Source organism: Euprymna scolopes, chromosome 5 (assembly GCF_053919585.1).
Source record: "Euprymna scolopes isolate OS-2025 chromosome 5, ASM5391958v1, whole genome shotgun sequence".
NCBI lineage: Eukaryota > Metazoa > Mollusca > Cephalopoda > Sepiida > Sepiolidae > Euprymna > Euprymna scolopes.
Window position 1 is genome coordinate 78,908,576 of NC_136486.1, and position 26,733 is coordinate 78,935,308.

At 35.6% G+C, this 26,733-nt stretch overlaps 1 protein-coding gene across 3 annotated transcripts in view; it reads right to left on the minus strand.

Moving 5' to 3' along the window:
* Positions 1-14,049: 14,049 nt before the first annotated feature.
* Positions 14,050-26,733, minus strand: part of LOC145276871 (SPRY domain-containing protein 3-like) — a 333,878-nt gene continuing 321,194 nt past the window's right edge. For 2 of the 3 annotated variants that reach the window (XM_080128277.1, XM_080128276.1), the window contains exons 7-11: positions 19,876-20,025; positions 19,690-19,747; positions 16,925-16,987; positions 16,625-16,806; positions 14,050-15,518 (exon numbers count right to left, since the gene is read on the minus strand). In XM_080128277.1, the coding sequence (XP_079984403.1) occupies positions 15,384-15,518; positions 16,625-16,806; positions 16,925-16,987; positions 19,690-19,747; positions 19,876-20,025 (588 nt within the window). In that variant the 3' untranslated portion in view covers positions 14,050-15,383. Of the gene's footprint in view, positions 15,519-16,614; positions 16,807-16,924; positions 16,988-19,689; positions 19,748-19,875; positions 20,026-26,733 lie in introns of all 3 variants that reach the window. The other variant, XM_080128278.1, reaches the window with a different exon arrangement.

Consider the following 26,733-nt stretch of genomic DNA (forward strand, 5'->3'; position numbering starts at 1 on the left):
TTGTCCTTTTTTCTTCCCTGCAACCGCTTTTCTTTTTTTTTTTTTTTTTTACATGGAGGTCACCACTTATCAAGGCCCAGAAGCCACTTGGGGATAAGAGTTATTGCGTGTACAGTAATCAATGGTATAGTATCATAGTAATCGTTAGTATTGGAGATTTGATAAAGTGTATTAAGGGGGCAGTTCAACAGGAATTTGTTTATGTTGGACTTGAAGACATCCAAGTTGTAGTCGGGTGGGAAACAGGCAAACGGAACAGAGTTCCACAGGCGTGCACTTCTGAGAAAGAAGCTTTGTTCATGGAATCTACGTTTTGATTTAGGCACAGATAAAGAGTGGGGAAAATTATTAACTATGGTTTCAGCTAGATGGGTGTTTATTGTGAAAGATTGGTGAGGGGGACCAGAGATTGGAGCTCAGACGAGCACTTGCCATGGAAATAACAATAAAACAATGACAGGCTCACAACGTTTCTTCTGTGGGAGAGAGGTTGCAGGGAAGAGAAAAGGGCATCCACACTAAGCCACGAAGTCTATTTTGTACTCTGTCAAGGCAGGATAGGCTGTTTTTAGCAGCTCCTGCCCAGATGTAGCAGCAGTACTCCATCCTTGGACGTACTTGTCTTTTATATAGATAGAGAATTGCATCAGTAGTGAGATATCTTCTGGAGCGGTAGAAGGATCCCACCATTTTCCCAGCGACCTTAGCAACAGACTTGATGTATGTGTTCCACTTCAGATCAGTAGTAAAGGTCAAACCCAGAAGCTTGTCAAAACATGAGGCTTCCCCAAGACGAGAGCCATCCATTTCAATTGATGCCAGATGGGGATCAGAGTGTTGATGATGTAAAGATAGGAGCTTGGTTTTAGATGCATTAAAAGTAACCAGCCACCTCTTTCCCCACTGTACCACGCGCTCAAGATCAGAGTCATTTACAACCTTTGATGTATTGCCATAGATGGTCGTGTCATCAGCATAGATGTCAACGAATGATTTAAGTATGTGTTTTTTGGAGATCATTAATGTAGATCAGGAAGAGAGTTGGGCCCAGGATGGACCCCTAAGGAACTCCAGCATTAATACGGTGGGCCTCTGATTTCTGCCCACCAACCACTACTCTTATGAGCCTATCAGAGAGAAATGATTTAATAATTGAGAAAACATTTCCAGTTATGCCGTAACTGGAGTTCTTGTGGAGTAGACCCTTATGCCATACCTTATCAAAGGCCTTTTATATGTCAAGAGCAATTTCCCTAGAAAGGAAGCCTTTGTCGAGAGATTCACTAATCATATGAGATATAAACGTTAGCACATCTGCTGTAGATCTAGCAGAACAAAAACCATATTGCGTGTCACTAAGAAGGTTATTTCTGTGGAGGGGGTTGACTACTTTTCTATTTTATATGGATTCCAGCAACTTACTCATGACACACAGGAGACTTATTGGTCTGTACTTAGAGGGAGATGACTTTTCACCTGAATTCTTAAATACAGGGCAAACTGATGAGGTTTTCCAGGGTATTGGAAAGCAAGGCAAGGCAACGCTTAAGCAGTTTTGGAGACAAGTTCTGGTTGAAGCTTTTTCAACACTATAATTGGAATGCCGTCAGGGTCGGTTGCTTTACTTGAATGAAGGTTCTTGATTAGCTTGGTGACCTCATGCACAGATATTTGTATGTTGCATAGCGTGTTGTCTGTTATAGGAGGAAATATGAGGAGTTGATGGCCTTTGTCGCATAGGGTAGAATTGGCTGTAAAGTTCTTGGCAAATAGTTTGGCCTTGTCTGATACTGACGAGATAATCTCAGGTCCATTTATGAGAGTTGGGCTAGAACACATGCTTCTATTCAGGATTGTTTGCTATTTGCCAAAACTGGTGGGAACCAAGCTGCTGCTTTGGACTTGATGGACTGAGCATACAACTCTCTTGCGTTATTTATTAATTTTTTATTTTGAACTCTATCAAGGCAGGATAAGTCCTTTCTAGCAGCTCCTGCCCAAATGTGGCAACAGTACTCCATCCTTGGACATACTTGTCTCTTATATAGAAAGAGAATTGCATTAGCAGTGAGATATCTACTGGATCAATAGAAGGATCCTACCATTTTTCCAGCAGCCTTGGCAACAGATTTGATGTATGTGTTCCACTTCAGATTAGGAGTAAAGGTCAAGCCCAGAAGATTGTCAAAATATGAGGCCTCCCCAAGACGAGAGCCATTCATTTTAATTGATGCCAGATGGCGATCAGAGCATTGATGATGTAAAGATAAAAACTTTGTTTTAGATGCATTAAAAGTAACAAGCCACCTCTTTCCCCATTGTACCACTTGTTCAAGATCAGAGGAGAGGGAATCAGAGAGAACTTGGTTGTTTACGGTCTTAGATATGCTACCATATGTAGTGTCATACGTAGTGTCATCAGGATAAATATCTTCGAATGATGTAGGGAGGTCATTCATGTAGATCAGGAAGAAAGTTGGGGCTAGGATAGTCTATCAAAGGCCTTTGATATATCAAGAGCAATTGCCTTAGAAAGGCCTCCGTCGAGAGATTCGCTAATCCTATGAGACACATATGCTGTAGATCTAGCAGAACGGTAACCATATGGTCCTTCCTCGTTAAACTTACACAAGAAACACTCGTTTAGTTGAAAACACTATCAATAATTGCCCCCACTCTTTATCTCTGCCTAAACCTAAATGTAGATTCCATGAACAAAGCTTCTTTCTTAGAACTGCACGCCTGTGGCACTGTCTTCCTACTTTACAGCTGAATACAATATGGTCATCTTCAAGTCCAATGTAAACAAGTTCTATTATTATCCAATTGACTACTGTACAATCTTTAACCTTTATCCTCGAGTGGCCCCTTAGATGTGTTACCATAGATATTAGTGTCATCAGCATAAATGTCTACGAATGATGTAAGGATGTGATTTGGAAGATCATTAATGTATATCAGGAAGAGAGTTGGGCCCAGGATGAACCCCTGAGGGACTCCAGCATTAATACTGAGAGCTTCTGATTTCTATCCATCAACCACTATTATGAACCTTTCAGAGAGAAATGATTTAATAATTGAGAAGACATTTCCAGCTATACCATAGCTGGAGATCTTGTGAAGTAAACCTTTATGCCATACTCTATGAAAGGCCTTTGATATTTCAAGAGCAATTACCCAAAAAAGGTAGCCTTCATCGAGAGATTCGCTAATCCTATGAGATATTACTGTAAGCATATCTGCTGTAGATCTAGCAGAACGGAAACCATATTGTGTGTCACTAAGAAGGTTATTTTTGCTGAGATGGTTGATTACTTCTCTATTTAATAGATTCCAGCAACTTACTCATGACGCATAGGAAACTTATTGGCCTGTACTCTTAAATACGGGGCATACTGATGAGATTTTCCAGGGTGACAGGAAGCAATTCTCCTTAAGACAACGTTTAAACAGTTTTGTAAGTATGGGCGCTAGTTCTTGTTGAAGTCTTTTGACTGCTATAATTGGAATACCGTCAGGGCCGGTTGCTTTACTGGAATCATGGTTTTTGATTAGCTTGGCAACATCATGTACAGATATTTGTATATCACATAGCATGTTTTCTGATGCAGGAGGAAATATTGGAGGTTGGCAGCCTTGGTCGCAAAGGGTAGAATTGGCTGTAAAGTTCTTGGCAAATAGTTTGGCCTTGTCTGATACTGACGAGATAACCTCAGGTCCATTTATGAGAGTTGGGCTAGAACACATGCTTCTATTCAGGATTGTTTGCTATTTGCCAAAACTGGTGGGAACCAAGCCGCTGCTTTGGACTTGATGGACTGAGCATACAACTCTCTTGCGTTATTTATTAATTTTTTACAGTGGTTGCTGGCAGTCCTGAAAGCGGCTTTAGTCTCAGTACATCTATTACATTGGAAGCAATGGAAAAAGTGATTTCCATGCGTAATAACAGCAGCACATTCTGGAGAGAACCACAGCTGGCTGTTAGGTTTTTGTTGGAATTTTTTCGAGAGTATAAAACGGTCTATACCTACAATTAACCATTTCATCAGGTCTGATATTATAGAGGACACATTCTTTTTAAACATGGACTGCAGAGGTAGATCTGATATAAATCTATGGAAGCTATCCCAGTCTGCCATAGAGTATCGATATACTGTACGATGGAGAGGTACATCTGAGGACTTATTACATTTCATTTTTATCTTAACTGATACAACAGTGTGGTCAGGAGATCCAAGTGGAGACAGAACAGAGCTGAGCACAGTTCAGGGCAAGTTGTGAGAAAAAGGTCTAGGAGACTTGCATATTGGCCGTCAGAGTCAGGCACATGGGTGGGTTCGTGAACAATCTGAGTGAGGTCATAAGCAATGGAGAAATCATGACAGAACCTCCCCTCATCATCGGTCTTGTTTGAGTAAGTTAACTATTCCACATTGTGAACATTGAAGTCTCCACAGACATGAATGTTAGCTGAAGTATAAGCAGAGAGGACGTGGTATATTTTCTCAGATATGCTTTTAAAGATAGTAACTTCGTTGTTGTGGGGGCGATAGAGAGTAAATATAAATGCAGTAGTTTGAGCAAGTGCAACCCGGAAGCACATATAGGGTAAGTTAGGATCTTCTCTGGAGATGTCCCTACCACATGGAAAGCCATCTTTTATATAGGCACATATTCCATGCCCATGGCGATCTTGGGGGTCAGATTTGGAAGTTAAATTAGAGTATCCTTTAATTACAAACTCATCTAGGGAAATGGTCTGCCCAATGCCAGTTTTGCTTAGAAATAAAATGTCTGGTTTAGTCTCCTGTAATTGGGTTTCAACCTCTGGAACCTGATGTTGGAGAAGGAGACATGGTAGTGGGGTTCTACATTGGAAGTTGGAGATCTGGGTTTAATCGTGTATTTTTTATTGAAACTTTTCATGATGGAGTTTTGGGATTTGTGGACTACTGTTGACAGACTTGCTTGAAGCAGAGCACAGAGGGAAAGTAAGAGAGAAATATAAATGAAGAAATATTTTTTTTTGTAGCATATGAAAAGGTAAAGCTGTAACAATTACTCACTACTATGGCATCGAGAGGCCCCACCAGAAGCTACTGCATGGTCCAGAATCCATTCACCAAATGGCAATACAGCAGCCTCAGTACTTTGCACCTGCTGATAGGACAGCCTCCTTAGTGGTTAATCCAAGGTTCGGGTCCCTCACTATCAGGCGGATAATGTCAGCCCAGATAAAACGTTTACCTCCAGCACCCTTACTAGTGACATGGCTGCAAGGATAGACATAGAAACAGAAAATTTCCGACATCTCTGGTGGCTGTTCATGCAAAATACTGCCAACCTAGAATACAGCTTTTTCTTCTCCCTTTGTCAGAAAAATCACCCATTAAAAAATGAGGACTGAGTGACAAATAAAGAGAAGTGAGAGTAACAGGAGCTGCTGATAACGCATCCACAATGCATTGTCTACTCTCCATTAAAAAAATTGAATATTGTACTTAATAAAAGTCCATTTGGTGTGTTTAGGAGACGGTATGGTGAAAGATTCTCACTAAAATGAATACAATTACCAAATCTGTGTATGCTATCAACTTGGAAAATAGAAAAAACATTTATGGTAAAAAAAAATCCATTATAAAAAGATAAAACAATATATATTCTAAATGAACTTGCCAAATAGAATCGGCACATTTTTCCACAAGAATTTTTTATTTTCATGAGAAGACCATCGTACCATACCCTGTCAAAAGCCTTAGATGTATCTAGGGCTACTGCCCTCCTCTCTACTACCTTATCCAGAGCTTGGTATAAACTTTCAGAGATTACAGTTAGAATATCTGCAGTAGAACAGGCTTGCCTAAATCCATATTGGTGGTTTGACAGAAGTTTAGCAGCTGTAAGGTGGTGGGCTAGAGCTTGATTTATTAAGGACTCAAATATTTTGGTGAAAAGAGGAAGGAGGCTTATTGGGCAATAATTTAATGGGTCAGTTCTTTCGCCAGAGTTTTTGTAAACTGGTACCACAAACGCAGTTTTCCAGCAGCTAGGAAAGCAAGGCATTTGTTAAAGAGTTTAGAGAGAACAGGAACGACCTCAGCGGAGCATTTTTTAATAGCACAGCTGGGATGAGGTCAGGTCCACATGCTTTTGAGGTGTCTAGGTTTTTTATAATATCATGTACTTGGTTTCTGTCCGCAGAGGGAAATCAGGGAGGGAATGGTTTGCTGGGTCCAAGGTAGAGTTTGAGACAAACTGACAGGCAAGCATGTTAGTTTTCTCAGTTGCTGTACAAACAACCTCATGGTTGTTTGATAGTGGAGGTATTGTCGATTGCCCATTATTTACTACACTATTGTAGATTTTCCAGAAATCACAAGTTCCTAATTTTTGCGCTTCAATGCATTTCCTGGTGGTTTTAGTATATTTATTCAATAAGGGACCAATTTTCCTACCTAGCAAAAAGAGACGAGTTTTCCAACACAATGCTCACACCCCAGCTGTGATATCAAGCATCGGTGAATATCGACCAACCTCTTTCAAATTGTCAAATTTCTAACAACAATACAGAATATACATCTTTGGTAAAAGTATTTCATTTTTGTGTGTTGTACATTTTAAAACAAAAGTATTTCATATGTGTGTTGTACATTTTAAAACAAAAGTATTTCATATGTGTGTTGTACATTTTAAAACAAAAGTATTTCATATGTGTGTTGTACATTTTAAAACAAAAGTATTTCATATATGTGTTGTACATTTTAAAACAAAAGTATTTCATATGTGTGTTGTACATTTTAAAACAACACAAAAAATGAAATTAAAAAAATCTTGTATAACAAAAGTTGTATTCGATAAAAATGATTTTGTTATCTTTATTGATTACTTTTTCTAAATGATTTAACAATTTTGAAGTAAAAATAAAAAAAATAAAAATTACAATAGATTTTAAACGCATATCGTCTCTCCCACCAAAAAATATTTTGCTTTTTATTTACTTATAATTGTTATATTTCTAGCGTTTAGGTAGTATTCGGACGGCAGAGCCATTTTCTTATTTATAATGATAATTTTTTGGAGTATTAAAATAATAATTAACAAAAATAAGGTGGGGGGGGGTGATCTCTAAAATTTTTCAGTAATTTTGATGTTTTACCAAATGCACAAACTCATTGTTAAAAAAAAAACAAAAAAAAAAAAACTCCCGTTATTCAAGAATTTTTTTTTATTTCAGTTTTTTTTTTTGGTCATTATTTTGTTTTTGAGGGAGATATAGTTTTTAAAAAGCTTCCCCCTCCCTAATTTATATTTCAAAAATATTAAAATTTATTGTCTTTTAGATGGAGGGTCCTTTTTAAAATTATATCTACCTAAATATTTTCTTTATTTTTCTATTTTTGACAGATTACCAAGACTCTCAAGATGTGATCTTCTCATGTCGGACATTTTTTTTGTTTTAAAGTAACACTCGACACTACTTTTTTTTTTTTTTTTTTTAACTAAATAAACGCTTTAAAATAAGTTAAACCACTAAAAACTTACAAAGCTAGGTAAAAAGCGAACACTTAAAAAAAATGAATTTTATTTTTTTAGAACAACAGTAAACAAATAAAAATATTAAAAAAAATATTGTGGGGTGCTTATTCTTTTTAAAAAAACTATCTCCTTCAATAACGGTTATAAAATGTTTTCAGTTTCATTCAATAATGGACCAGCTTTCCTGCTTAGCAAAAATGGACGAGTTTTCCGAGGACGAGTCTTCTTAAATTCAATAATATAGCTGTCTGCAAGTTATATCAAACCACAATATCAAGGGGTGACAAATCAACAAAAACTTTTACAATGATCTAGAATAATTAACTAATTATTATAACTAATAATTCAATGAATAATATGTTAATCCATCTTCATCCAAAAGAAGCTTGTTTTGCTGGGTCACTTTATGCCGATTATGTATGAGTTTAGAATGGCCTTTACTCCCTGCTCCTTTTTTTTTTAAGTTTTTGTTTAAGGCTAATTTTTTTAAGGTATGAAGATATGGTGTGGGGTTGTTTAGCATGTAAAGATCCTTAATGTTTTTTTTGTTTTATATAAACTATTCCTTGTTATAAAGTCACTGCACTCAATAGGATGTATTTAATTGTAAGTGGAGCTTGATATGGTATACAAATGGGTTGATTTTTCTTTTTTTCAAAAGATATGATTATGTCCCATTTTTATTCTTGTTAGTGTGACTTCTTTTCTCTTTAGTTTGGTGTTTTGTTCTTGTGTATTATTTTAGTCTAAGATGTTTTTTTTTTTTTTTACATGGAGTTCACCACTTATCAAGGCCCAATGGCCACTTGGGGATAAGGGTTATTGTGTGTACAGTAATCAAAGGGATAGTGTAGCAATAGTATTGGAGAATTGGTAAGGTGTCATTACTTAGGGGGGGGGGGGCGGTTCATCAGGAATTTGTTTGTGTTGGACTTGAAGATACCCAGGTTGAAGTCGGGAGGGAAACAGGCATGCAGTTCTAAGAAAGAAGCTTTGTTCATGGTATCTACGTTTTGATTTAGGCACAGATAGGGAGTGGGGAAAATTATTGACGGTGGTTTCAGTTAGTCGGGTGTGTTTTGAAAAAGATTGGTGAGGGTGGGGGGACCAGAGAATGGAGCACCTGCCATGGAAATAACGATAGAACAATGACAGGCTCGCTACGTCTCTTCTGTGGGAAAGAGGTTGCAGGGTAGAGAAAAGGGCATCCCCCACCAAGCCACAAAGTCTATTTTGTACTCTGTCAAGGCAGGATAGGCTGTTTTTAGCAGCTCCCGCCCAGATGTGACAGCAGTACTCCATCTTTGGACATACTTGGCTCTTATATAGATAGAGAATTGCATCATTAGTGAGATATCTTCTGGAGCGGAAGAAGGATCCCACCATTTTCCCAGCGACTTTGGCCACAGACTTGATGTGTGTGTTCCATTTAAGATCAGGTGTAAAGGTCAAACCCAGGAGCTTATCAAAACCTGGGGCCTCCCTTAGACGAGAGCCATCCATTTCAATTGATGCCAGATGGGGATCAGAGCGTTTATGATGTAGAGATAGGAGCTTGGTCTTAGATGTAACCAGCCACCTCTTTCCCCACTGTACCACGCGCTCAAGATCAGAGGAGAGAGAATCAGAGAGAACATCATCATTTATGGCCTTTGATGTGTTGCCATAGATGGTCGTGTCATCAGCATAGATGTCAACGAAAGATTTTAGTATGTGTTTTGGGAGATCATTGATGTAGATCAGGAAGAGAGTTGGGCCCAGTATGGACCCCTGAGGGACTCCAGCATTTATACTGTGAGCTTCTGATTTCTGCCCATCAACCTTATGAGCCTATCTGAGAGAAATGACTTAATGATCGAGAAAACATTTCCAGTTATACCGTAACTGGAAATCTTGTGTAGTAGGCCTTTATGCCAAACCTTATCGAAGGCTTTTGATATGTCGAGAGCAATTGCCCTAGAAATTAAGCCTTTGTCGAGAGATTCGCTAATACTATGAGATATAACCGTTAGCACATCTGCTGTAGATCTAGCAGAGCGGAAACCATATTGCGTGTCGCTAAGAAGGTTATTTCTGCTGAGGTGGTTGACTACTTCTCTATTTATTGTGGATTCCAGCAACTTACTCATGACACACAGGAGACTTATTGGTCTGTACTGAGAAGGGGATGATTTATCACCTGAATTCTTAAATACAGGGCATACTGATGAGGTTTTCCAGGGTGTTGGGAAGCACTTCTCCTTAAGGCAACGCTTAAACAGTTTGGTAAGTATGGGGGCAAGTTCTGGTTGTAATTTTTTTAACACTATAATTGGAATACCGTCGGGACCAGTTGTTTTCCTGGGTCACTTTATGCCGATTATGTATGAGTTTAGAATGGCCTTTACTCCCTGCTTCTTTTTTTTTTTAAAAGTTTTTAAGCTCTGGAAGGGTTTTATGTACTTATGCATAAAGACTTTCAACAGGAGAGGTTTGGAACGCCCCCAGTGCTAGTCCAGAGTAGTATTGTGTTGAGGGTTTTTTAATATGATTTCCTAGTGGATTGGTAAATAAAGCTACTATAGTCTATTTTAGATCTTATTAGTGATAAGTGTACAGTTTGAGCAACGTGCTTTTGTGTCATAGGAGTTGTAATACTATATTGCATTTGGTTTTAATATAAATGATGTGTGGTATAAAGTTTAATTTTCTGTCAAAAATGATTCCTAGTTATCAAAACTCGGGGGGGGGGTTAAAATAAAAAAAAAAGTTTTGGTAGGTAAGTATGAGGATCGAACACAAACCTTTGAGGCAAAGTGTGAAAAAAAAAACATGCAACGTCAATCATTGGGCCACCGCAACATACAAACGGAAACACGTTTGAATTTATTTAATTACTTAGATTTGGCAGGTGCACGTTTTAATGACTTAATGAGGTCAACTTTGACTGCGGCGTTTTTCATTTACTGCGAGAACGCTTTTTTTTGGGTGCACGTTTTAATGAGGTCAACTTTGACTGCAGGGTTTTTATTTTTATTTTCCCAAGACGTGTGTTGGGGGAGGGGGTGTACCAGCTCCACTTGTCCAATTTGAATAGCAATTGTTTGATATAAGGAAAATATTTCCACATTGATCAAAGCTGATTGCTTTCGGACATTTCCGGCGGTCGCCACCAGAAAAATACAGACAGAATTAGTGTCGCTTTTATTATAGGAAAAAGCCTAATCCACACGCGGTGAGCAAAAACTGTTGAATATTTATCTTCCCAAAGTCGAGCAAATTAAATAGACAGGCGAGCTCCATTGTTAACTCAGAGATATTACAATTTATATGTGATATAAAAAGTTTTAAGACCGACCGCTTCTCTGAAAAAAGCCTTTCTTGGACATACACAAAAAGCAAACATACATACACACATTTTCGCTTTTATATATAGAAATGTATAAAATAATATATAGAAATGTATAAAATAATATATAGAAATGTATAAAATCCTCAAGTTTGCAGATAAACCCTAGAACCAATTAATTATCTGCAAACTTGAGAAAATCATTAACATATTTTAAGATGATTACAATAATATAGCTGCACTAAGAAAATAAAGTGTAGTTCAAATTGAATTGTTTTGATTACCTTGAAATGATCGTGCAAGTGAATGGATGAAAAAGAGCTTCTTCTTGGCAAAATACTTTTCTCTTTGACAAATTTTTTGCATGATGGTTCCTGAATGAGATGTCCTTTACATTTAAAATGTTTATTTTACGTTTATAATGTTTATTCAATGAAACTTTCTATTTTCTATTTTCTTCTTGTCTATTGTCTATCGTCTATTGTCTATTGTCTATCATCTATTGTCTATTGTTTATTGTCTATTGTTTATTGTCTATTGTTTATTGTCTATTGTTTATTGTCTATTGTCAGATGATGCTACGGATAGCGTTTCCCCTTTTGAATTTCTTGAACCATTCTCTGCTTTAAATTCAAATTTGTGGAAGGATTTGATTTCAATAAATCATTTTAAATATCTTTTGTTTTTTTGGCACACTAATTTCTCACTTACATGTTCTCCAGTTAATGCCAATTGCTTTATGTAAAGTAAGAAATTTCTTTCCCACACACTCAATTTCCTCCCTGCAGAAGCAAATGAATTCCACAAACAAAAGCCATACCTTTAAACTCAAAATTTATTCACAAATAACAGCAACAAAAGTTCTTCGGTTCTGGTAAGTCCTTTGCAAAACAGTGGCCCAATTTGCCCCCATATGCATGAAGCCTTTAGTATGAATTCCTATTGTTGGAATGTTAGTTCATTATTCCTTTGGAAGGATCAATGAAGATCATGGAGAACACGGCGGGAATGATGGCGCCTTTAATCAGGCATAATGTGAACCCCTTGGGACTCAAGAAGAAATAAGATAAGATCCAATAATTGGATAATAACATGCCGAACAGTAGTAGAATGTCCTCCTTGATTTGAATAGGTTCAGCAAATAAGTTGTCTCTGCTTGTAGAGATGTGTCCTTCATTCACCAACTGTTTAGTGTCCATGAAGGAATTGTCTTGGCCCCCTAGTGAGAGAACCGCTGGTTTGAGTCTAGACCGTTCTGTGTTTTTTCTTAGGCTGAAAAATAAACGCATGAATACAAAAACGGCGCCAAGTCAAATCACCTGACACATTCAAATTTAAACTAATCACAGACCGGCTACTAGAGCTGCACAGCCGGCCTAAAGGAAAGATGGTGGTTGTATGTGAAATTTCTCAAAATAAATAAAAGTTAACTTTTCTATTTCCTCTAGGAACTCTGGCCTTTGTCTAGTAGTTGTAGTCACACCTTTATCAATATCACTAACTTTAATAGAATCTTTATGCATTAAAATAGTTCATAGTTGATTTTGCCATCATATACCTTTGCAAACGCTGACACACGCATTCCTTTTTCAAATTTCTCTATAAGTTCCTTTTTAAATTCGATCATCATTCAGTTTTCCTTTTTGCACCAGCAGAAACTTTATTGCTTTCATTTCTCTAAAGGCCACAAACGACCAAGTTATCTCTGATTCTCTCTCCTCTGATCTTGATTACGTGGTGCAATAGGGAAAGATGTGGCTGGTTAATTTTAATGCACCTAAAACCAAGCTTCTATCTTTACATCATCAACATATCAATTGAAATGAATGGCTCTTGTCCTGGGGAGGCTCCATGTTTTGACAAGATTCTAGGTTTGAACTTTATTGTTGATCTGAGATGGAACATGTACATCAAATCAAAGACTGCAGTAGATATCTCACTGCTGATGCAATTCTCTACTTGTATAAGAGCCAAGTATGTCCAAGGATGGAGTACTGTTGCCACATTTGGGCAGGAGCTGCTAGAAGCAGCTTATCCTGTCTTGACAAAGTTCAAAATAGACCCCATAGCCTAGTGGGGATGCCTTTTTCTCTTCCCTACAACCTCTTTCCCACAGAAGAGATGTTGCAAGCCGGTCTCTGCTTTATCGTTATTTTCATGGCAAGTGCTCATCTGAGTCCCCTCGGCCTGACTTTCAGAAAAAATACTTATCTAGCTGAAACCACTATCAGTAATTGCCCCCACTCTTTATCTGTGCCTAAACCTAAACATAGAATCCATGGACAAAGCTTTTTTCTTAGAATTGCATTAGAACTCTGTTCTGTTTGCCTGCTTTCCAACTGACTACAATATGGTGGTCCAACGTGAGCAAGTAATTCAATTTACCAAATTTCCACTACCAACAATTACTATAACATTTTCCCATTCACTGTACATTCATTAACGCTTATACTGGAGTGGCCTCTGGGCCTAGATAAGTGTTGATTCCTTTGTGTAAAAAAAAAAAATATATAATCGTAAAGAATTTCCATTTCTTCTTTTTTGTTCAGCATCGACTTTATAAACAAAAATCCATTTTTTTTTTTGTTTCTACATTTTCATTTCACAAGCTGGCCAAAAACATGCACTGACCAGCAATTTCAACCATTTTCTTTAGCTGACTGGAACTCCTTTTTGATGAATGCCTTGTCCCATTCAAACTCCAGAACAAAGTTCTCAAGCAATTTCATTATGGACATCAGGGGATGAAAGCCTTGGCACATGACTATGTGTATTGGCCAAGCATGGACAAATAGTTAGAGGAATGTGTAAAAAGTTGTACCGAATGTTGCAAAGTCTCCTCATAAAACAATAATGGCTTACTCAAGAAATTCCTTGATCAAAACTATATGTTGATTTTGTAGGACCAATAAATTACCTAATATTGGTTGATGCTTACAGTAAGTGATCAGAAGTCTTTCAGATGACCTATACTACTTCAAATGAAACAGTAACAAAACTACAAGAAATTTTCAGCAGTTCTGATAATGGTACCACATTTACCTCAGCCGAATTTTATGACCTGTAAACAATTGACAAAAAGAAAATCAATTTAAGTTACTGGTGCAACCGAAAGTCTCAAAGTAAATATTGCCATTAATAAATTCTGTATCAAATCTATGTAAATGTAACAACAAATATCATTTGAATGTTTGAAAGAATTTTATTATAAATATACAAGTCTGACTCAAATTTTCAACCATGTTTTAAAAAATACAAAATATAAAAGAGTAAATAAACAATTTACTACAAATAAATAAAATAAAGTTTTTAAGTTAAAACCAAACAAAGTTGAAAAATTAAAATCAGTAAAAGAATTTGTTTAACAATTTCATCATTTAAACATTTTATTGAATGCAGAAATCAATTTCAGTTGTTGCAATTGAAAATCAAATTTCAGTTGCAATAAATTCATGAAAAAATCCATTTTTTTTCACTGAAATTATTTTAGAAATTAAAATTATTTTAAGATTAAAATTTAAAAAAATATGAAGTAAAATTTAAGATCAAAAACTGGTTTCTAATTATTGCTGTTTAATTGAATAAGAGTTTGAGTCAAGGAAATAATCTTTAGCAATTTAGAAGATTTATCAAGCTTAGTTAAGATTAGAATAGCAATTTTCTTAGATAAGTTTGAAAAAATTATTAAAAATCTCTTTAAAAAGTAAAAAGGCTTTCATATGTTGTCAAAATTATTCTAAAATGTTTTATTAAATTATCAAACTTGTGGTGATTAGAGCTTATTTTGGCTATTTCTTTTTCCTGTGTTCGATCCAAAGAAATGTTGACGGATAGAATTTTTTAAAAGTAACAACTCTGAAGAAACAATAAAAAGGCAGCAGATATGTAAAAATATTTGATAACAAGAAAAACTAAAATAAAACAAAACAAAACAAAACAAAAAGGAATTTTCCTGAATAAAAATGAAAAAAAAAAAAAAAAAAGCAACGCAAGTCAATTCAGATTTGAGGTAAAGAAAAATTATTTTGCTGAAATCTTTTGCTAAATTTTGATTATAGCAATAATAGAACCTTTTTTTTTTCAGGGAGGAAGATATAAAACATTTTCACAAAATCCCCTGCTATCTCTTCTGATTTTAGTCATTAAACAGATTTCTTATACTCCCTACCTCTTTGGAAGGAGAATTTTAATTTTTTGTTGGCACAATTTTTCCAACACCGGAGTTAATAAAGTTAACAATCAAAAGTATCAGTTCTCAGGTTTGGTTTTCTTAATTCAGATGACTTTTGAGTAGATGACAGTGTTAGCTTGAAGCAATATTTGAAGCTTCTTCATGCAAAGGAATAGGACGGTAGTCAATGACACAAGAGCAGTAGGAAGAGGAGGACTCTGATGACTTTTTCAGTGGCAGTGACATTAGTGGCATGGAAAGCTTTAAAGACTTCATAAAATGGCTTCACAACTAGAGACCTGTCCAAACCTGGCATATTAAACAATGATAAAACTTGCCTTCTGCCTAGCCAGTAAGAGGCCGCAAATCAACTCTGACCTTTTCATCACTGCTCAACATGCCAATGGTTGGATAGAGCCCTCCTTGGGGAATTTTCATCTGCCGACGGCCAATAGTTCGCCCATTTCTTGTAAAAAATACCTGAAATAAAAAAATCCATTTTAAGGAATGTGAAATGTATTGAAATAATGATGTAAGCCATTTTATAGATTCATTTCTATTTTCTGCTTTTTTTTTCTCAAATTTATTTTCTTTACAGTTCTACCTATTCTGAAAGAATTGGAGAACAAATCAACTGGGAAATAAAGTTTTTTGTAAAATTAGCAAATAATCAAAAATTCAGTTTAGGTTATTGCATTTAATTTCATTCTTTTACTGTTAGGAAAGTAAGATCAATGTGCCGTCAATCAAAAGAGTCAAATAGTCAGAAATTTTTTTTTTGTCTCCACACAAGTCAAATGTAAAATATCAAATGAGACCCCCCCCTCCCCCCAAACTCAGAAACTAATATTCTTCCCTTTTGTCTCTCTTTTAAAGAAATACATTTTTCAGGAAAAATATAACTTCATGTTTTCATGAAAATGTTTTAGTTTTACATCTAAAAATATGTATACCATTTTACACACAAGATGTTTCCCCCATTTAAAAATGTTCTTTTATTAACATTTATATATGCATATACTCAATATGTGTATGGAACTTCTGAACTTTCTGTATATTTTATGCATTTTCATTAAACATAAAAAACCCAAGTAATTAAATAATATTTAGCACAAATGGCATTTTAAGGACATTTGATAAAAAGTTGTCTTTTTGTAAACGATTGTTCTCATACACAATCTTGTTCTCTACATTTCATACTTATTTTTTTTATTATGCTAATTATGATTTTATTATATCTCTTTTAAAATATACTGGAATGATAATAGAATTTTATTCACCTAAAAATCTAACTCCAAAGTCTGTAAGATGTGACAAATCTTAAAGACAAAACGGAAAAAGTATTCATCAAAAATGGTGCAGACCAACTCGCTCATCTTTGTGATGCAAAAAACATTGTTAGAGGAAAAGCTAGAAATAAACTCCTAAAATACAAACACTATTCAATTCAATCTTGATATTTAAAAAAACTGCACACAAAACTTTGTCTTAAAAGATAAATTGGAAACGAGGTGAAAAAACACTTTCATGTTTTCGGTGATTTCTATAATTTAATGTTAACAAAAAAATTCCTTACTTGCATTTACCTGAATGTTTGTTTCTGATAGCTGCTTCTCCCATGTTTCACCATCTTCTGAATCTGTGTCTCGGAAATCTCCAACCTCAATCAAATCATCTATTTCATCTGGAGAACTTGGAGCAGAACCACCACTGTCAACTTCAACTGTATAATCTCGGGGGAATAATATACCACAACCCATCCGATCTCCTACAATATAAATAATGTACCAAAGTAAAAGGCATTAAATTGACAAGGTTTAAATTATAAATGAGAAATTGAATGAAAAATTATGAACTCATGTCAGAATTTTATGCAGGAATCATACCTTTGTGACACTTGGGTCCAAACTGTTCCCCAACACCTGATCCAACAAATAATTTGCCATCGTCTGAAGAAAAAAAGTGCATTTCAATATAAACTTTTATAGTGTACAAAGGAATTATAGAAAAAAAGTGCTTTTCAATATAAACTTTTATAGGAATTAGAATAGACGGCTAATCAATTTAACCAGGAAATAAATGTTAACTAGTTGACTTTTTTCAGAATTCTCAAGCTGCATTAACAGATTTTTCAAATTACTATAAAATACCACAGAGAATGTATCATCTACTGAAAACAGCAGTTGCCCCAGAAAAGAGAAATTCTTTACATCGCTTACAAGTTGATTTTTTCTTTTTAGATAATTGTTATTTTTTCAACTCGCATGAAAAGAGCTAGGTAAAAGATGCTTATAACCGTTTGAATTATGCAAATACCATCAGCAGTAGTTCACAAGTTATGAGAATTTTAAGTGCCAAAATTTAAGCTTTTCCGTGGACATTTTTCTTTAGAAAAAGTGGACTAAATTACGGACCTCAACATTTCAAGAAATTTGGTAGTTTTGCCTCCATTTATTTACTTTCCAGGCTATTCTCATGAAATTTGACACACTTATGTAAAATTGTGTGCTCTTTCAGTCAAATCTGATGTATCTCTTTGCCATGAATTATAAATTCAGATGTACAAATTTCAATTTTTTTAAAACTGGCACATGGTATCATACCAAGGGTGTCTATTCATGAACAAAACTCAGTATTATAGTGGTATTTAAATATAGCTTTATTGAGAGCAGGCATTTTCCTGACATGTCACCAAAGAAGAGCTTAATTTTGGGTGTAGCCATTGAATGCCTAAAGAGCATTCATGGCCAGTATTTACTACTCCCCTCAAAAAATAAATTGAGTAGATATGAATTAATCTCAGAAATAAATCAAAGAAAAATTTTCATATAGATTTTGGATTTCTATAAAAGATGGAAATTCCCATAGTCGACCAGAACTTATGCATTTTGGGACCAGTCCAATTTTTAATTTTGTAAATCCTCTCTATCTGGCCCAAAATATACCCCTATTTTCTGAGATGCAACTATAAATCATACTCTACATGAATCCTCGATGTAACTTTCACAGTACCAGGATACCAAGAATCCTGATAAGCAACAACTATATATTCACCAGTTGATGGTAATTTTCGTCATTTCTATTTTGTTGTTTTACTGAAAAATCAACTATGTAAACAAAGAAATAAAATGGTAATTTTTTAATCTTTTTTTCACCATAACATTTAAAATGATTACTTTTATAGGTTTTAGGGTATGCTGAAAACGAATATCGCATTTAAATTTTCTGCAAATAAGTAGCTTTCCAGATATTAAGCAATGTCATTTCTTATGTTATCGCTGGTGGTCATCTTGGTACGCATGAGCGTGCAAACGTAACCCCGAGAAACTATGCGCAAACGCACATACCAAGATGGCCACCACCAATAACGTAAGAAATGACATTGCTTAATATTCGGAAAGCTACTTATTTGCAGAAAATTTAAATGCGATATTCGTTTTCAGCATACCCAAAAACCTTAAGAGGTAGTCATTTTAAAGAAAAATGTTAAGGTGGAAACAAGGTAAAAATTTACAAAATGCATCACAATGAAATCCTTTATCAAACCGCCTAATCAATATCTAATATATATTAATACCATAGCATGTGTGCTCTTTTGTGTGTCATGCTTACATCTGGGTTATTTAATTGTCATAAATAATTTTACCAAGAATTCTCCATAAATTTTGGCTTCGGTTTCGACTATAACTGATGGTAATAGTATTGTTTGGAAATCAAAATTGTTTGGAAATCAAATTTGAGAAACTTGAAAATAATTTTTTTAAATTGACAAACTCAGAATAAAAAATGAAACTGTTTTTTCTGCTTTCAAATTATTCTTTAGTCAGCTGAGCGCATAGTAAGCTCTTTTCTCCAAGCAGATTTGAATTTCTATAAAAAATAACATTTTAAAGAAATTTCTGAACAATTAATATTTATCAAATATTTACAGATTATACATGAAAATAATTCTGAAACTATTATCTATATGAAAATGGATGATATATACCGATTTATCTTACCAATTTTTAAATATTCTTTGTCAACTTTGCTTGATCATAACTTTGCTTCCTGTGGTTGTAAAAATCAAAATCAAAGTCCAGCAGAGATGGACGTCTATGCTTATATAGACTGTAAAATTTTAGCTGTATCCAATTGAATTTGACCCAGCACATGCAAACGTAATGTATGAAATGTAAACATTGAAAAAAAAATTTCCCTTTTTGCTGTCGTCATTTTTTACTGTTTTTTTTATTTTTAACTTGGAGCATAAAAATATTGAACGCATAAAAGAAAAAAAATTAACATCATTGGAATGCTTATTTTATTCTTTTTCCATCAATGTAATTCTTTTAAAAATTGACCAACAAATAAAAAAAATATATGATTTGTTGAAGCACATTAGGTATATAGTATTGCCGATGTCCATGAAAATATGCTTGTAATGCTACTTATAGAAAGTGGAGACTAAAGGCCAATGGGGGGGGGGTCACATTTTCTTTTCAACAAAATATTTTTCTTGATTGTTGTATGTTCATGATTAAAAAATAAAATAAGATACTGCACATTCAGAAAGATCATTTACAAATAGAGTCGAAATTTAGTTTAAGTTTTTGGAAAAACATTTTATCTGCTTTTTTATGTTGCAATAAATTTAATCAAATTCTCTTACCTGCATGGTATGCTATTGAACCCTTATTCCAACCTGGATGCCGATGTTTTGGATAATCCTGGGAATAATGCAGACAGAACAATTTACTAGATTTGTTAAGTTTATGATAAAAATGATGTAAAAAATAAAAATGATATTTCATGGATGTAAAAAATAAAAATGATATTTCAAACAAAAATGACTTACATGTCGTGCTAACCCAATAGCAATGTAACAATTCTCTCCTTGATCAATAATTTCCAATTCAAAATAATGATATGTTGGGTCAAGGGGGGAGCGAGCTTGAGCTAGACCAACATCTATTATTTTTTTCCCCCGACCTGTGTATTCCAAAATCTGATAAAAGAGAAAAATATCAACTTTTTGATTAAGAAACAAAATAATAAATATCTAATGCACAGAAATCTACGACAATGGCTGAATCCTTAGAAAATGATTTCCAGACTGTAGTTAAATGAGGACAGTGACACTTGTAGTTAAATGGATGGTGACATTTAATGTAAGACTAAACTGCTCTCCTAAGCCACTCCAATCACCGATATCCATGACAAATAACTCTTTAATAAGGATTGGCTGAAGTTTTATCTGAGTCTTACTCTCCATATCAAAATAGTGATAATGCAGAAATTATCTGATCAGACGGAAATTTTGGATGGTAGATAAAGAACATCAGAATAATACATAAAATTTGCTCTTTAGCAAAAGTTAAGGTTGTCATTTTGGAAGATCAAGATTGCCAAATAATGCAAGAGAGAAATAACCACAGCCGAAAGAAGACATGCTGGAATAACCAGGGAATGCATAGAAACACAGAAGATAGGAACTCGCGATTGTGTAGTGAATAAAGGACAGTAATTCCCCCATCATCCAACAACCAGAAGGTTGCATGCACGGCAACTGAAAAGGCTCGTTCAATGATTCGCTTCCAACTTGACCATAGAGCCAACAAACAACTCCCTTCCCAATTTCCCTATGCAGAGGGAAGCCACAATTGATGATCTGAAAATCACCTCTTCTCATGTCCACAATGTCATAAAAAAAAGGCGTGTGGGCCTGATTTCATTCCTAACTAGCACCTGTTCTTTCCAAAATCTACAAAATATGCCTTGCTTAATTCTGCTTCCCTAATAGCTGGAAGTTGGCCTCTGTAGTACCAGTGTACAAGAATTCTGATGAAAGGACCAACCCTCTCAATTATCGCCCTATATGTCTCCTTTCCCTCTTTGCTAAAATCTTTGGTTGGTTGGTTGTTTTTGTTTTATGGCATATCAACCCTTTTTAGGTTATTTAATGCCGAATCCAAAGATTCGGAAGAAAAATTTTTTAATAGAATATATTTGTTGTTTTCAAGTCGATTTCTATTTAACCCATAGTTGGGACCCTAACAGGTACTACCACTCCGGGTCAGAGTGGACCTGGGAGCAATGGCAATTAAAGGGTGGCTCCACACTCCCCAAAGCCTGCAAGCTGGGGCTTCACCACTGGATATAGTTTAAGGTCATATCCAGGACCACTAAAATCTTTGAGATGCTCATCAATCAAGCACTAGTCCAAAAGCTAAGCTTCTTTCTGACAAACTACAGATTTAGGAAATGTTCTCCTGCAGATATTTTAACAATCATCTCTAAACACATATACCATGCACTGGATAAAGCAGGCGAAGCCTGGTCTGTAGCCTTTGATATATCCAAGGCCTTTGACAAAGTCTGGCATGAAGAGCTGCTAATGAAAATCAAATTATATGGTATAACTGGACGAATACTAAATATAATTAGATTCTTCTCAGACAATAGAACTATCCAGGTTGGCATTGATGGAAGTTGAGAGGTCGATCCTTGGACCACTATTATTCCTGATATTCATCAATTATATCTCTGATAATATTGAGTCAGAGATGAAAGTATTTGCTGATGGTACAATGCTCTATAACATGCATGAGGGAAGAACAGATGCACAGAAATCCAAGACAATGGCTGAATCCTTAGAAAATGATCTCCAGACTGTAGTTAAATGGGGGACATAAATGGATGGTGACATTTAATGTAAGACTTAACTGCTCTCCTAAGCCACTCCAATCACCGATATCCATAACAAATAATTTTCTACCTGATAATCCTTCCTTCAAACTCCTTGGCTTAACATTCACAGGAAATATGAACTGGAATAAATACACTGCAGACATTTTGAAGGCTGCTGCAAAGAAGGTGGGCTCCCTCGATCGTGCTAGAAAACTGCTCACTCCTGAGAGTATCCTGTACCTCTATAAGGCTAACATTCGTCCATGTACAGAGTATTATTGCCACATCTTGGCTGGTGCATTTACCACTAGTCTCTCCCTTTTGAATAAGGTCCAAAAAAGGTCCAATCTAATCGGTCCCACTGTCAGTTTTCTACTCAAATAAATTCTTCCTAGAACAGCTAGACTTTGGAATTCTCTTCCTGCTGCCTGCTTCCCAAACTGTACTGATATGCAGAAGTTTAAATGTAACGTAAACCAACATCTTAATCTTTCTTAGGCATGGTTCCAATTAGTAGCCCTTACATTCAAGTGGCAATGTGTTTGGGATGAAGGTGAGTAAAAAAAAGGATTCAAGATTAGTACAGAGTCTGTGGAAACTATCATTGATGATAATTTGCATAAGATGTTTACCAGATGGATTCCCAGATTGATTACACAGGATGAAACCTTGGTCCTATCACTATGATTCAGAGACTAAAGCCCAGTCAATTGCAGTAGAAGCATTTGGACTCACCACCTTTAAAAAAGGGAAGAGTGCAGCCTTCTACTAGCAAGATCATACTCATAGTCTTCATGGACAAGGACAAAATAGAATAGTGATAGCAAATGCTACTACAATTGCAGGAACCTATTACACTTCACTTTTGAGGAAATTAAGAGAAACTATTAAAATCAAGAAGTTGGGCAAGATCAGCAATGGTATCCTCATCTTGTAAGCCAACGCTCTAGTTCATAATACACATGTTCTCAGATCAGAAGCATGAGTGCGTGACGATGAAATCCCATCCCCCTACTCTCTTGATCTTGCACCTTCTGATTTTCACTTCTTCCCAGTTGTTTTTGAAAGGAAAACGTTTCCCAGGTAATGCAGCTTTGATTTTCAAAGTCACATCTTGATTAAAGGAGGTATTCTATAAAAAGTGTCTCCAGAACTGCATTAAACGATGAGAGAAATGTGTAACTCAGGGTGATTCATATGTAGAGAAAGACTAATAACTCTGCTAAGTTTCATTGCTCTACTGCTATGAGATGGGGGTCAGATATATTATTTATTGAACGCTTTTCATAATCTGTTGTTAATTTATGGCTTGAATTCTAAGCTTGTTAATATTTATGCTTTTGGCTTTTTATATTTTATATTTATATATTGAAATTTAAAAGAGGATGTTTGTTTGTTGAAGTATTCTTTAATATGGATGTTGAGTGATGTAAGTGATATGTTGTGCATAACGCTAAGCAAGCATTCAACAACCACCTGTTCTAGTTGGTGTCAGTTTATAAATATGAGCTATCTGCTATTATGCAGATTATACTTAATTTGCATATCACTACATCTCCCTATAACGGAGGGGCTTTATGCTGCGAGTACTTCTTGTTCTTCTTTTCGTACCCTCCTGAACATCTTTCTTTATCTCTCTCCTTTTCCTTGGAGATCTGGATCTATCACGTCTTTCCCTATAATCACAGTGTTCCTCCTGCATATTCTGATCTTCCGCTTCTGCCTTGTCTCATTCTACTTCTTCCTCTTCTACCTCATCTCTCCTCTACTTCTTCCTCCGCAGTCTCATTCTGCATTAACTCTTCTGTTACGTCAATAGTGGCAGCTCTGAAGGCATTTTCTTTATTTAATATTGCAGTATTATGTCTTTTCTGCATAATAAATTCTACTGTCTCAGCTTCCGTATTCCTATTTCTGTTGTACTACATCTTTTGATTTGTGGCATATGACATAGTTAAAGGGAACCTTAATTGTCTGCTCATTAAGGCAGATGGACTTTCTGGCCTGCCTGCATGTGGAATTGTTCTATAACTTAGTAATAATCTTGGTAGGAAAGCATCGATTTTCTCCTTCTGTTGCAAGCATGCTTTTATGCCCTTCTTTACTGTCTGGACCACCCTTTCCGTTATCCCGTTACTTTGAGGGTGGTAGGGAGGGGTCTTGTAAGGTCTGCATCCTATTTTTCTTAACCATTCATGCAAATCAGCATCCGCAAATTCTCGCGCGTTATCCGTCACCAATGTTCTCGGTATCCCATTTCTCGAAAATATTAATCTTAATATTTGTTTTACGGTAGTACTTTTTTTATCAGGTACTCTCACCACTTCAGGCCAACCTGAATATGCGTCTATTAATAACAGTCCTATCTCATTGACATAGGCATGATCCATGTGTACTCTGCTCCACGGTTCTGCTTCTCGGGGCCACACATGTATTTTCTTTTGCTTGAAATTCCTGAGTTCTATGCATTTTTTTGCATCTTTTTACGTAGTCCTCTGCATCTCTTGAGTACCCCGGCCACCATGCTTCTAATTTTAATCTTCTTTGCGTAGCTACTCCACAATGTACATCATCATGTACACTTTTTATAATCTGTCTCCTCTGTGTTTCTGGGGGAACTACCAAGTCTCAATTCCATATTACCCCATTTTCTATAGTCAGTTTATGTCATATTTCTTTGAATGGTCTTTCAGCCATTGAACAATTTACCCAGCAATTCTCTTTCATCCTCAACACTATTCTGTTTAACAATGGGTCATTTGTTGTTTCAGTAGCCATTTTATCTACAGATATTACATCAGTTTCTACAAAGTGCAGGAATGTCTCCTCAAATTCCTTGTTGTTTTTGTCCTTATCCTCTCTATAAAACCTCAATCTAGATAAGGACTCAACGTGCGGTATCATATTCCCTTTAACATACTCAATGTCAAAGTTGAATGCCATCAGTCTGATCACCCAACGTAATATTCTGGACGTTGTAACTTTCAGTAGTTCTTTTCTTGGGTTGAAAATAAATTCCAGTGGTCTGTGATCACTTTTCAACAAGAATTTTTTTCCCATCAAGAACTGTCTTGCTCTGTCCATTGTTCACACTATGGCTAGTGCTTCCCTTTCTATATTAGAATAATTGTGTTCAGTCGTTGTTAATCTCCTCAATAAGTACATTACGGGATGATCATCTTATGACAAATCCCAGATACGGAATACTCACTAGCGTCAGTAGTTAGATTTATGTCCTTCTTAGGGTAAAAAATTTGTACTATTGGCTTTTTCGCCAGAATCTGTTTTAAGTTTTCAAAGGCTTTCTGTTGGTGCTTTACCAAATGAACTCCGCATTTTTTTCTTAACTTCGCAAATGGTTCTGTCAACTCATTATATTTTGGTACATATTTTCTATAAAAATTTACCAAACCCCAAAAAGACTCCAACTCTTTTTTTATTTTTTGATGTAGCCACTTTTAGAATTTTCTCTATTAGTACTTTATCTGGAGAGATGCTTTCCTTTGATATAGAGTAACCCAGAAATGATATTCCATTACTGTTGGTTACACATTTTTTGTATTTACTGTCATGCCAACGTCTCTTAGCCGGTTCAGTATATTTTCAGTTTTTTTCTTGAAATCATCTTCATTTAAATCTCCAACACATATATCGTCTTGATAACAGATGGTATTTTCAACATTTCCTATTACTTTTTCAATAGCTTTTTGAAAAATTGCACTTGCCGTTTTTATGCCATACGGCATCCGTTCCTATCTTAACAGGCCTATAGGTGTGTTTATCATCGTCACTTCTTTAAAATTTTCATCTATGGGAATTTGGTGGTAAGCTGATTTTAGGTCTATCTTCGAAAATACAAGTTTATGTAAAGCTACTTCCACATTCTGAATAGGGTACGAGTCGGCGCAAATTTATGATTCACCCCTATTTTATAATCTCCACAAATTCTCAAGTCACAGTCTTTTTTTTTTAATACCACAATGGGTGATGCCCATTTACTTCCTCCTAAAGGGCAGATTCTAATAAACCTTCCTGTATTAACTTTTGCAACTTAGCTATTACTAACGGTAACTTTACTTTTCTTTAACTGGTACTTTTCTCGTTTCGCAGTAGGAGGTGGGAACATTTTCTTTTAATTTCAGGCTAGCTTCATAATTTTGTAATTTTCCTGTTTTTTCTATTTCTATCTCATTAATCAACTTCGTTGATTTTATTTTTAATGCATCATTCCCCAATAGTCCATGCGTTTTTTTGGCAATTTGTAACTATAATAGTAATTGTAATATAATACATATTTTTCTTTTAGTTTGCACGAGCCTTTTCTAGTCTCACACAAAAACACACGTTCACATTTCAAGCTATATTACTTGTCATATACATACGCGCCCACGTCCACACACGCACATATATTCACGTTTGCGTAAATACATTCACGTGTATATACACACACGCTAACGTACACACATGTACTCACATACATGCACGCATGGACAATGTCACTTCCCCTTTCAAAGGAAATCCACACATGCGCAAAAGACCACCGGAAACAAGTATAAAAGAAAGAGCAATAAGCGGCTTCTTCCTTTTACGACCAGCTTTCGAGCTGTTCGGTCTACAGACCGACAGCGTGCCTTTTCGGCACGCGCGTACCTCACACCACTTGCTACTATGTGGGACAAAAAGCCAACAGACAGTACGTACACTTTATATGCTTTCTATCTCCATAACCTGGATTGACTTTCTCACTCTTTCTCACTCTATCTCCCCTTCATTTTGGTCTATCAAAACAGACATGTGCGCGACTCTCTACTGAGCTTAACCCTCTCTTTCTACAGGCCGGCTTGCCACTTCCCATTTCTCTATTGCATTCCCCTTTCCTTCCACGCGCGTAGTCGTCAATGGCCGAATGAACACGTGTACACCCAAGACTTTCATTTCTCAACAGAAAATAAACGATATGTTTATTTTATTCCAGCATTTGAGTTCTTTGTTTCCTTCATTCAATTCGTTGCATTATTTTTTCTTG